The sequence below is a fragment of the Danio rerio genome, chromosome 2, assembly GCF_052040795.2.
Source record: "Danio rerio strain M-AB ecotype USA chromosome 2, GRCz13ab, whole genome shotgun sequence".
Lineage (NCBI taxonomy): Eukaryota > Metazoa > Chordata > Actinopteri > Cypriniformes > Danionidae > Danio > Danio rerio.
The window spans coordinates 8,010,685-8,024,435 of NC_141022.1; the positions used below are offsets into that span (position 1 = coordinate 8,010,685).

The 13,751-nt window shown below is 35.1% G+C and overlaps 1 protein-coding gene across 10 annotated transcripts in view; it reads left to right on the plus strand.

The window, feature by feature from the left end:
* apoltp (apolipoprotein lipid transfer particle homolog) overlaps window positions 1-13,751 on the plus strand; it is a 597,023-nt gene that overhangs the window by 541,950 nt on the left and 41,322 nt on the right. For all 10 annotated transcript variants that reach the window (XM_087240371.1, XM_087240372.1, XM_087240368.1 and 7 more), the window contains 2 exons: window positions 78-239; window positions 4,334-4,496. In XM_087240371.1, coding sequence (XP_087096497.1) covers window positions 78-239; window positions 4,334-4,496 — 325 coding nt within the window. The remainder of the gene's footprint in view (window positions 1-77; window positions 240-4,333; window positions 4,497-13,751) is intronic.

Here is a 13,751-nt window from a genome sequence, read left to right on the forward strand (position 1 = left end):
AAAAGTTGGGCCTGGATATCATTTATAAAAAGAATACTCATAAAAAACTTTTTGTTGTTCATTTTATTTTGTCGCAGGCTTTAATTTGGTCTGGATCTCACAGAGTGAACTCCGGCAAGGAGATGTTGTTGACTCACAGCCGCGTGTCTGTGTCTGGACATCCTCAGCACAGCACCTTCACACTGTCCCTCAGAAACACCAGCAGTAGTCAGCGCTCCAACTACTCACTGCTTACTGAGGTACTCACACACACTTCTGAATACACTGAGTTTCAGCAGGAATTTCAGTAGTTTCACCTACTACGCTGTTCACAATTTCCTGTTGAATCTACTGTAACTTACTGGGAGGAGTTCACCAGTAACTTGTTGTAAATTAATTACAGCAAAAACACTGACATTTGCAGCACCATTTAAATGCAAAGTTTCAGAAGTTTCATTTTATAGGTAATGATTAAAGGTGTGAAGCTATACTGGTCTAGCTGTTCGGTTCAGTTACGATTATCATGCCATCGATTCGGTTCAATTCGATGTCTCGGTGCATCACGGTGCATTGACGAAGCTTTCCATACACAGTGTTATATTTTGTGTGTGTGGGGGGTGGGCTATAACAAGCTGTGTGTATAAACACACACATAGATACACAGCATCACGCTGTCTCTTGTTCACACACAAACATAAACAGCACCAAACAAATAAACACACACGCACCTGCGCGCTTGCTTGCTCGGGAGCGTTATTGTGAGACCGCCCACTCCTGTTCAAATTGCACCAGAGTTACCATCCTCTTCCGTGCATTATTGCGAAATTTATTCCCGCGCTGCAAGAAACCTGGTGGGGTACCGGGAATGCAGACCTATATCCAGAAGTATTGCTGTAACAGCTGAGAGGAAAAGTCACGACAGCAGCCGAGAGGAAAAGTCACACCAGCAGATGAAATGGGCTACAGTGAGAGAGAAAAAGAGAGAGAGAGGAATGGAGTTCACTTTCATTCCCTCAATCGCAGACAAATAGGTGCTTCTGCTGTAAGTGTCAGTGAAAGACTGTCCAGAAAACACACACACGCAGTGAAATTGTCCTGGAGTGTTGTAATGCTCGCCTCTCTAGCGACAGAGCGCATATGAGATAAATGACGTTAGTACATAATAACCGGTTATGATTATTACTGAACCGATACCGAATTGTCCGCGTCTGCATCGCGGTGCACCGAAGAAACTATTAATTTTGAGACCCCTAGTAATGATAAGGTTATTAGCTTTGTTTCATTATTATTTAACCAATTTACCTGATTACTAGCCATAAACTGCTCATATCCTAACTTTTTTGGAATGTATTGGAGGTCTGAATGGCAGGAAAGGATGTATATTTACAAATGAGATGACGTTGACCAGATAAAACATCAAATATTTTGTTTTCACATAGTCTGCAATGAAATACAAGTCAAAGTTTTCATACTGTCCCAACTTTTTCTGATTTGGGGTTGTATTTGTGGTAGAAAACTTACATGATTTTACATGAACTTAACATGATCCTAATTTAATATTATTATGATTTTTATCAACAACTAAACAAAGCAAAAAAATGAATTATTTTTTATCCAAAGCACATTTACAATGCACGATTGGTTTTGTGGTCCAGTGAAACATTTATAGTAGTATAGAATAGTCACATGAACGCTGTGATGCAAACAGTAATTATGGGATCGATTTGACCATGGCAGAGTGCAAGAATGATGCATTACATTAAGTAGCTTTGCAACTTGAACCCCTAACTAGCGTGACTAGCAGAAAGCTTCTCAGTGGTGAGTTTTTATTGAGCTTGTCTAACTTTATAGATAAGATGCTATGAGTGTGTCATTCTTTTTACGTAAGCAGTAACATTCTCACCATCTGAATGAATGAGAAGTAGATTTGCCTTTGTCGCACAGAAAACAGTGTCTTGTTGTCATTTGGAGCAAAACACTTCCAGACTTCTGCAAGAAGAGTTTGAGAGCAGGTCAAAGCATTGTCAAGACTATAAACAAGCATAATGCTAATTTGTTACTGTATTTAGGTTTGTGCTGGAATTAAAAATACAACTTTATTGACAAATCATTTCAGGATCTATTCTTTATTTATAACAGTACTACTCAACAAAAGGCGCCAACAGTGATGTATTTAGAGAATTTTGCAGTTTTTACCCCCCCCCCCCCCTCTCCAGAAATATATATATAGGGCTACAATTTTATGAGCCTGGGTTAAATTTTTCATCTTCAATGTGTGCGAAAAGCACAAGTAGGAAATAATATCAACCTCTACATAAAGAATTGCAAGTTTATTGGCATCTTTTCACTTGTCAAAAATAACAGTAAGAGCAGAGTGATATGACACGATGCATAAACATGCATCAAACACTTATATTAAGCCATTTACATATGTTTGTTGCTTCATTACATTCACTTGTTTGCAAGTTTCATAATATACATGTTAAACTGATAAAAAATATTGGTAACACTTTAGAATAACTATCCGTTATAACTAGTTAATAGACCATTCATAAACTGTTAGTTAACAAGTTATACATGACTTGTTAAACAAAAGTTAATAGTTTGTTAATTATCTATAATTGTGCCTTATAGATGGCTAATAGATAACTTACAAGCTGTTAGTTAACAAGTTGTAAATGACTTCTTAACTGTATTTGAATGATTTATAAATATACCTAATCAATTAGTAATAGATCATGAACAAGCTGTTAGTAAATAACTTAATAAAGGCTTGTTAAGTATCAGTTAATAGTGTATATATGTTATTGGGACATTATTCTAAAGTTGCAGCTATTCTTCATTTATTAATTGTTAGTAAATGAGGAATAGTTGCAACTTTAGAATAACGTCCCCATAACATGCTTAAGCTAATAACTATCACTTAACTATTATATTTACTCACACTTTACAGATCAGTTGTTCACCATCTAATAACACCAGTCAAACTTTTTTTATTAGACCACTGGTGTAATTTAAAATTTGTATTTATTTTGTTTCCATGTTTAGCACTTCATGGGTTTGTATTCTTGCATACTGCTGTACTGCCATGTGATGGTTCAGTATGTGTGTTTCTATACATTAAACACAACGTTTAACATTTCATCTGTGGAGTTTCTTTGGTAAAACACAGCACACAGAAAAGCCTATAAGTGGAACAAAATTTCGAAACAAACATTTTATATTTTAAATATCACATCAAATTTCTGTAGCTTGAACTTACTCCATCCATTTGCAGTTCTACAAAGATTCACTGGTATTAGTAGATGGTTAACAAACGATGAACAACTCTCGTCTGTAAAGTATGAGTAAATATAATAGTTAAGTGTTAGTTGTTAGCTTAAGCATGTTATTGGGACGTTATTCTAAAGTTGCAACTATTCCTCATTTACTAAAAGTTAATAAATGAAAAATAGCTGCAACTTTAGAATAACGTCCCAATAACATATACACACCATAACTGATACTTCACAAGTCTTTATTAAGTAATTTACTAACAGCTTGTTCATGATCTTTTAATAATTTATGAGGTATATTTATAAATCATTCAAATACAGTTAAGAAGTCATTTACAACTTGTTAACTAACAGCTTGTAAGTTATCCATTGCCCATCTATAAGGCACAGTTGTAAATAATTAACAAACTATTAACTTTTATTTAACAAGTCATTTAAAATTTGTTAACTAACAGTTTATTAATGGTCTATTAACTAGTTATAACGGATAATTATTCTAAAGTGTTACCAAAATATTGACATAAACACCCGGTTCTTTATTTGGAAGACAATAACAAATAAGAAAAATAAAAAAAGCGATAGAGATGTATTTAGAAAATGTTTCATTTTTAAAGCGTATGAAAGTACAGAAGTGAATATCAACCTCAACATAACTGGATGCATTATTGGCATCTTTTCAGAGGGGAGTCATATGACACAATATATAAATGTGCATCAAACACTTATATTAAGGCATATACATGTGTTTATTGCCTCATTTAACACAATATAGATGTTAAACTGATGAAAAATCCATTTAAACAGACCTAAACAGACTTATACCCCTTCATGGGTGGGGAAAGAGGGTCTGTTCTTTATTTGGAAGACGATAACTTTATATATTGTACACTTAGATCTTTTTCACAATCATAATAGAGCACTTTACATTAAAATATAGGGGTACTTCACATTCAAAAAGAATAAATGGGCACTTTAAATGTATTTCTGATGTGTTCAAAATGTAGTTTCAGTACTGTAAAACTGTAAAAGCCTGTGGAATTTCCTCACCATGATAGAAAACAAATGTGTGTGATTTACAGTGGCAGGTAGGAAACTGGAGTGTGGAATTGGCCAGCAGTTCCATGGTTTCAGGAAGGAGTGTGGCGGTCCAGGTTCATGCAAAACTAGACCGCAGCGAGTTGCTCTGGCTGCAGGGGGCGCTGGGAAAACGCTGCCTACGAGCTGCTGCTGGATACCACACTGGTAATGATTCTAGTTAACTCTATGAAATATACTACATTTTAAGGCCTCTAAAATATATCATAACCATATCGTTTTTATGCTGGGAAATGTTTTTAAGATAAATCTAAGATGACTGCAGAAGCATTGATAACACTTTAACAATAAGGTTGTATTAGTTAATAGTAAATGAATTTACTAACATGAACAAACAATGAATAATACATTTATTCATGTTAGTTAATGAAAATATAATTGTTTATTGTTAGTTCATGTTAACTCATGGTGCATTAACTAATGTTAACTAGCGTGAATTTGGATGTTAACCAGTTAAACTCTGCTGTTATTTTAGGATTTCCGCCTGGATTTTGCCTACCCAAATTTAAAAGCTTCCCAAATCCACATGCAGAGGTGTAAATGCAAAAATTTGGTCTCATTTTAAAGAAAACCCTTTGTATTTTCATAAAACACTATTGAGAGTGTTTAAAATATCTGTATATGTTGTCTGTATTATAATAAACACCTAAAAAAGAGGTGCTTTTTATATATTTTTTTTTATAAAATCAAATTTGAAAGTGTACCTTTTAGGTTCTGTGTGGTCTAGGGTGCTGTAGTTAATTTTGGTGGTTCCTGCACATGTCTGTAATCATTGGAAAAAAGAAAAATGTCTCCACCATAATCTATGCAAAAGTTATTGTATTCCAACTGATGAGAGGTGCTATACAAGCCACAGGGATCGATCATTGTTTTCATATTTCACTATTCTTTTAATTCACATAATTCACTGTGTTTGGACCACATCAGACACATAATGCACATCACCTCAAAAACAGAGTAGAAATGGCCCTGAAGCGCACTGCATAAGGTAAGAGATAACAGCTGTCTGTGCTATCTGGGGCTGCTTATTGATCATAAATGTATTGTTTTCACCTTTGCGCCAAGGAAACACCGCGATTCATTCGCAACTGTTTGATATGTGAATATAATTCAGTAAAAAGAATGCTAGAACCGTATGAGCACCGGCAAGAGCTTTCATTAGAGCTATAACTTGTACATGTGTCATATGAAAAATATGAAAATTAACCAATGTAAAATACCTAGCTCGGGTATCCAAAATACTGTGTATTTAAGTGTAAATAACTTTTGTACAGTAGAAAAAAACCCAAAGTGATGCATATGTGCATAAAATATACATTCCACACTTTCAAACGCCACCACTTAATGGGGTCTGCAATGCTAGCCCTTTAAATCTTAAAGTAAAAGTCGATGAAGTCACTGACCCAGTACCATGTTCGCGGAGTTTAACTGTTAATAAAGCATTAGTAAATGCTAAACTATGATTGATAAATGATGTACAGTGTTCATAGTTAGTTCATGTTAGCAAAAACATTAAACTAATGAAACCTTATTGTAAAGTGTGACCCAATTTTGTTTAAGAATGTAAAAGACGACTTCCGGTTTGGCAATGTGAGAAGACGACGCCTATCAACAGAGCTCCCGATCATTTCTGATAATATAACTTTAAATAGTGGCATTTAAATAATCTAAAACGTTTTTTTTAAGTGTTAAAACAGTGCTTAACACGAACGTGTCGAGACTACATGATGAGCAAGAATAAATCAGCCGCAAATGCCCCGCCAACGACGAGAACCAGCGTGGCTAGCAAATTAGCCACGATGGCTACCGCGGCCAAATCCGAAGAAACCCAAGAAGACGATAACGGCGTAACAATGAGCCAACTCGTAGCAGAACTAACAAAGCAACGAACCTCGATAAAAGAAGACATCTCAGCTCTGATTCAAGAATCAATAGTGTCTCTTCAGACATCGGTCAATGCCTTGACGGAAACGATGGCGAGTTTCCAGTCTCGCTTATGCGCCACAGAGACACTCGCGAGCGAAAACTTTTCAGCGCTGGCTGCGGCCGAAAAAACTATTAAAGCCCTGAAAGAGCAAAACACGACACTATTGGATCGAGTGGACGACTTGGAAAACCGGTCGCGGAGAGCAAATCTCAGGATTTTAAATATCCCGGAGAACAGCGAGAAAGGTCAGCCGACTGTTAAATTTGTGTCCGAGATGCTAATGGAAATCATGGGTGAAGAAGTCTTCGAAAAACCTCCAGAATTGGAACGAGCACACCGTTCGCTCGGTCCAAAACCACAGGATGGCCGACCTCCTCGACCACTTGTCGTGTGTTTTCACAGATTTCAAGAGAAAGAAAAAGCACTAAGATGGGCCAGGCAGAATGAGGTAAAATACAAGGGCTCGACTTTGAGGATTTATCCTGACATCTCCGCCGATCTCGCCAGAAAGCGTGCCATGTTCAAAGATGTCAAACAACTGCTGTATCAAAAAAAGGTACGATTCCAGTTACTGCATCCTGCACGGCTACGAGTTCATTATGAAGAACAAACTTTCCTTTTCGATACGCCAGAGAAAGCGCAGCAATTTTTCGACCAGCGGATTGCTACACATGATAACTCTTGACTTCACAAACACTGTGAACTGATGAAGGATCACGTTGACTTTCAGACACTGAACTTGTAAGATACATAATATATTTAACTGGGCTGCTATGCAGATTGTTTAATATAAATAGATATCCGCGTTGAACAATTCTGCAGTAAGTTGAGATATGTTTTATCTAACTTTATTATTAAGGGAAACGTGTCTTATTATTATTTAAGATCTGCAGATACTTTATTTTTATTTATTTCTATTATGCAGCACTGTATTTATTAACGGTACTTAAACACATTTATTTGTAAGTTTGATTGGTCACTTTATGCCTAACTTATATTACTTTGGGAGCTTTGAGGAGAATAGAAGCACATAGACTTGGAATATCGGGAGCAGAGAGAAGTTTGTGAACTGCGGTTTGTCATTGTTCAAAGGGCAAATCTAGATTGTATTATAGTTTTTGTTGTTTACCAAGATTCAACCACGTTATGTCGTTATTTTTATTATAATTTTTTTTCTTCTTTTTTTTTTTTTTTTTTTTTTTCTTTCTCTCCCCCCAACTCCCCAACCCACACCCAATATACAAAGTTTGGGTACATAGCTGTTGAATAAAAATGGCAAACACAGGCGATAAGGAAAACACAAAAAGTTCAGCAGTACGCTTTGTTAGCTGGAATGTTAGAGGGTTAAACGGACCAGTGAAAAGAACTCGCATATTTACACATATTAAAAAATTAAAAACAGAAATAGCCTTTCTACAGGAAACTCACTTGCGTGTTGAAGACCATAATCGACTTAGGAAAAATTGGGTTGGTCAGATTTATCACTCCAGCTTTAATCACAGAACAAGGGGAGCTGCAATCATAATCCACAAAAAAATACAATTCATTGCATCTGAAACTATTTCAGACCCTCAAGGACGATATATTATTGTATCCGGGCACCTTTTTGAGGTACCAGTTGTCTTGGTCAGTGTCTACGCACCCAACTGGGATGACGTTAACTTTGTGAAAAAACTTTTTTCCTTGTTACCAGATTTAAACTCTTTCCATCTCATACTTGGTGGAGATCTGAATTGTGTAATGGATACAACTATGGACCGTTCCAACCCTAAAATTGTACCTCTTTTAAAAATGTCTCAAATATTTGCCGGATATATGAATCAGATTGGCTGCATAGATCCATGGAGGTTTTTATTTCCAGATAAAAAGGTATTCTCATGTTTTTCACATGTTCACCAGACGTATTCGCGGATAGATTATTTTTTTGCTGATAAAAGACTTATCCCGGCAATAAAAAACATAGAATACTCAACTATTATTGAATCCGATCATGCCCCTGTAATTTTTGATATTTGTTTTTCATATAACTATACAACAAGACCAGTATGGAAGCTAAACACAACCTTACTCTCAGACTCAAACTTTTGCAAATTCATATCTCGTGCAATTGACAATTTTTTAATAAATAATAAATCAGACTCGATATCACCATCACTATTATGGGAAACGTTTAAGGCGGTAATAAGGGGAGAAATAATATCATACTCAACCTCGCGTAATAAGGAGAGGAAACAAACTGAGGAGAAACTTATTGAATCAATACAGAAAATCGATCGCCAGTATGCTGATACCCCAACACCCGAACTGTATAGAGAAAAACTTAGTTTAAAGACAAAATATGAATTATTATCAACTGAAAAAACAGAACGTAACTTATTTTTTGCACGTGCTAGATTTTATGAACACGGCGATAAAGCAGGCCGTCTTCTCGCCCAACAATTAAAAAGTAAATCGGCATCTCAGGTCATCCCAAAGATTAAGAATACAAAACAAGACATTACAGTAGACCCACAAGAAATAAATAATATTTTTTATAAATATTACTCTAACCTGTACACCTCAGAATTCCCACAAGAAGACAGTCCCATGTCAACATTTTTATCTAATATTAATCTACCCACTGTTAAAATGGATCAAAGAAAGAACATGGATGAACCTTTACAACTTCAAGAAGTGGAAAATTCAATTAAAGCTATGCAGAGTAGTAAAACCCCTGGACCAGATGGATTTCCCATTGAGTTTTACAAAAAATTTTCCTCACAAATATGCCCTTTACTGTTAAATATGTTTAACCACTCGTTTGAACAAACCAAATTACCTCCAACCCTTACACAGGCCCATATTACAGTTCTCCTGAAACCAGATAAAGATGCCCTTTACTGTAGCTCTTATAGACCTATTTCCTTACTAAATGTTGACGTCAAAATTCTATCTAAATTGTTAGCCTCAAGAATAGAGAACATAATACCAGAAATAATTTCACAAAACCAGACAGGCTTTATAAAGGGACGCCACTCATTCATTAACATCAGAAACCTCCTCAATGTTGTGCACTCTCCTGCATCAGAGGATAGTCCTGAAGTGATTATCTCTCTAGATGCAGAGAAGGCATTCGACAGAGTCGAGTGGAAATACTTATTTGCTGTAATGCACAAATTCGAATTCGGCTCAAAATTTATTTCTTGGATACGCTTGCTTTATCATCAACCAAAAGCAGCCGTACTCACTAATAAAATAGTGTCTCAATATTTCTCCTTGTCTAGAGGAACACGACAAGGATGCCCCCTTAGCCCTTTGCTATTTATTTTGGCTATAGAACCATTGTCAACAATACTCAAATCATCACAATCCATCAGGGGTATTAAAAGAAGGGGTGTAGAGTATAAAGTCTCTTTGTATGCTGATGATTTGTTATTATATATAACTGACCCACTATCATGCATCTCTGAAATTGATAAAATATTAAAAGAATTCGGTAATTTTTCAGGTTATAAATTAAACTTCTCTAAAAGTATATGCTTCCCTATAAATAATATGGCAGTTAAAATTGCAGATACTGACTTACCCTTCTGTTTCTCCAAATCGGGATTTAAATACTTAGGAATTAATATTACCCGTTCATACACAGATTTATTCAAAGCAAATTATAGTCCTATACTTAAAAAACTAGAATTAGATTTCCAAAGATGGAATGTTATTTATTTGTCTTTAGCAGGTAAAGTCAATTGTGTTAAAATTAATGTACTACCCAGATTATTGTACTTATTTCAAAGCCTCCCAATTTTCTTGCCAAAATCTTTTTTTCAGTCGACCAATAGACTACTGTCTTCCTTTATATGGGGTGGCAAAAAGCCAAGAATACGCAGAGACTTTCTTGAAAGACCTAAAGGAGATGGAGGACTGGCTCTTCCAAATCTGTTAAACTACTATTGGGCAGCAAATTTACAGAAAATAATCTATTGGTTAAAGTTCCCACATACAGAATGGTGTGAAGCAGAAGCTAAGTCTTGCAAATCAACTTCCCTACCAGCACTTATTACAATGAAGACACCTTTCTCACCATCACAATATTCTTCGAGTCCAGTGGTAATTTCGACCCTCAAAATATATAACCAATTTAGACAAGCACTTCAATTCCAAGACTTTTCTTTAGAAACCCCCATATGCAATAATCATCTTTTTCCAGCAGCCAACCTAGATGCTACTTTTAAGAAATGGCAGGACCTGGGCATACTTACATGTAGAGATTTTTTCATTGATAATATTTTTGCCAATTTCAATGACATGAGTAAAAAATTTAATCTTCAAAAATCAGACTTTTTTCGATACCTCCAGGTTCGCCACTTTGTTCAGACCCAGTGCTCTGTATTCCCTCAAATGCCTGCTGAATCTGGACTGGATCTAATTTTAAAGACCCCTGTACACCCCAAAGGTCTCATTTCCAAAATGTATAACCTCATTATGACATTCCATAATACAACATTAGAGAAGATTAAAACGGAATGGATAGAAGAACTAGGAATTAATATTTCTGAAGAAACTTGGGATAAAGCAGTTAAAATTATAAACAAGACTTCATCATGTGCACGTCTTAATCTGATTCAGATGAAAATTCTTTACTGTATTCACTACAGCAAAACCAAACTGGCCAAAATCTACCCCAATATAGATGAAACATGCGATCGTTGCAACTCATGCAAGGCAGACCTGACCCATATGTTCTGGTCATGTGACAAACTGAGACGATTTTGGTCTTCAATATTTGAAATTTTAAACTCAGCCTTCAATTTAAGAATTCAACCAAATCCGGAAATGGCTATTTTTGGAGTAACAAATGAGGACATCCATTTAGCTAAAGAAATAGAAAACGCCTTTGCCTTTGTAACATTAATAGCTAGAAGAAGAATTCTTATGGAGTGGAAATCACCAATGCCACCTAAACTGTCACTTTGGCTTAGTGATGTAATGCTATTTTTGAAAACAGAAAAAATTAAATATTTTCTCAGAGGATCAACCAAAAAATTTTTCAAAACATGGGACCCTCTAATAATTCATATTGAGACTAATGTACTCCTCCAACCATAAATTCCCAACCCCACCCCCACCCACCTTTTTTTTTCTTTTTTTTTTTTCTTTTTTTTTTTTTTAAATTTACTTATTTATTTATTTTTTCAATTATTTATTTTTTCTGTAAATTTATTTTATTTTCATTTTTATTATTATTAATATATTTTTTATTTAATGCATTTCCTTTTCATCAATTTTTTTTTATTTTTATTATTTTTTTTATTTATTTATTTATTTTTTTTTATTATGTCAATTTGTCTTTTTTTTGTTCAATTTATGTATGGTTCAAAAAAAAAAAGAAAAAACGAAAATACCTTTGTAATTGAATACCTTTAATGTACTGTACCTTTTGTCAAAAACACAATAAAAAAAAAAAAAAAAAAAAAGAATGTAAAAGACCAGACAAGTTACAGGATGTGTTCCTTTTAAAATCATCACTATATTACAGTATATTGCATTATGTTTTAGCTTCCCACAAGACAGAGTTTTGATTATAAATGTATTTATATTTATATATTAAGTGTTTAAATGTCATGTTAAGACATATTACTGCAAGATATAGTGGCATATTATATATAAGTGACTCTATATACAATATAAAGTGTCAAAAAAGGTGTATTATATAAGGTACTATAATGTTATTTAAGGTATCATATAAGCCAAGGTATTATGACAAGTGGTATGGTAGATAGTAGGTATGTGGCATAGGTAAGTGCAAAGATTGTCTATAAATAGGTTTTATTTGCTCATTTATAAACACAAGAAGTACCCCTAAATTGATTTTGACCATATTTGGAATTATTTTGAATATTAATTCACTCAGTTTTGACCATTCACATGGATGTGTGTGTGTGTCTGTGTATGTGTATGTGTGTGTGTGTGTGTGTGTGTGTGTATATATATATATATATATATATATATATATATATATATATATATATATATATATATATATATATATTATTAGGGGCCAAGCACCGTAGGTGCGTAGGCACCTATTGCTTTCGTTAGTGTTCTTCTTCTTCTTCCGTTTCTTCCGCCGGATTTGAATGGCAGTCCATATAGGCGTATGCGAGAAAGTTGTATAATTTGGCACAATGATAGAGGACAGTATTAACATTAATCAGACCAAACATGAAGTCTTAAAATCCAACTCTCTAGCGCCACCACTTGTCCAAACTTTCACATACGTTTATCATCATAACTTTTGAACAGGATGGGCTACAATCAAATTTCTTTTTTTCTCTGATTCCTTGGCTCAGTCCAATTCAAACGCACCCTATGAGGTCATTTTCCGTCATTAATTTTTTCGCGCTATTTTAAATTATTCGAAAAACCTATTTGGTCGAACTCGTCCTAGGCCGTTTCTCTGATTATCACCAAAATTTAATCACATGATCTACAGGCCATGCCAACCAAAAGTTATGGAATTCAAGTTGATTTGACCAACCGTTTTTGTTTTACTTGCGATCAAATTTAACAAAGGACTTGCGAAAATGGACTTGAGACGATATCTCCGTAACGCATTCACCGATTCACACCAAACTTGGTGTGTGTTATGACAACTAGGGTCTGAGGTAACATGCAGAGTTTCGGCGTACTGCCCCCTAGTGGTCCGGAGATACAAAAAACTTGCTTTTTGGCTTATAACGTCTCAACCTTTCGTCCCAAACTCATAAAACTGGTGTCATTACATCCGGCAGAGCATGTCGAGTCGAATGATGTCTGATTTTCACAGGTCAGCCATTTTTGGCTAAAAATGCTATATTTTACCAACATATTCACATATCATTACAAAACATGGTAAGCATCTGGCACAATGATAGAGGACAGTATTAACAATAATCATACCAAATATGAAGTCTCAAAATCAAACTCTCTAGCGCCACCACTTGTCCAAACGTTCATGTATGTTTATCATGATAACTTTTGAACCAAATGGGCTACAATCAAAATTCTTTCCCCCCCTGATTCCTTGGCTCAGTCCGATTCAAACGCACCCTATGACGTCATTTTCCGTCATGAATTTTTTCGCGCTATTTTAAATTATTCGAAAAACCTATTTGATCGAACTCGTCCTAGGCCGTTTCTCCGATTATCACCAAAATTGAATCACATGATCTACAGACCATGCCAACCAAAAGTTATGGAATTCAAGTTGATTTGACCAACCGTTTTTGTTTAACTTGCAATCAAGTTTAATGTAGAACTTGCAAAGATGGACTTGAGACGATATCTCCGTAACGCATTCACCAATTCACACCAAACTTGGTGTGTGTTATGACAACTAGGGTTTGAGGCTATATGCAGAGTTTCGGCGCACTGCCCCCTAGTGGTCCGGAGATACAAAAAACTTGCTTTTTTGTTTTATAACGCCTCAACCTTTCGTCTGAAACTCATAAAACTGC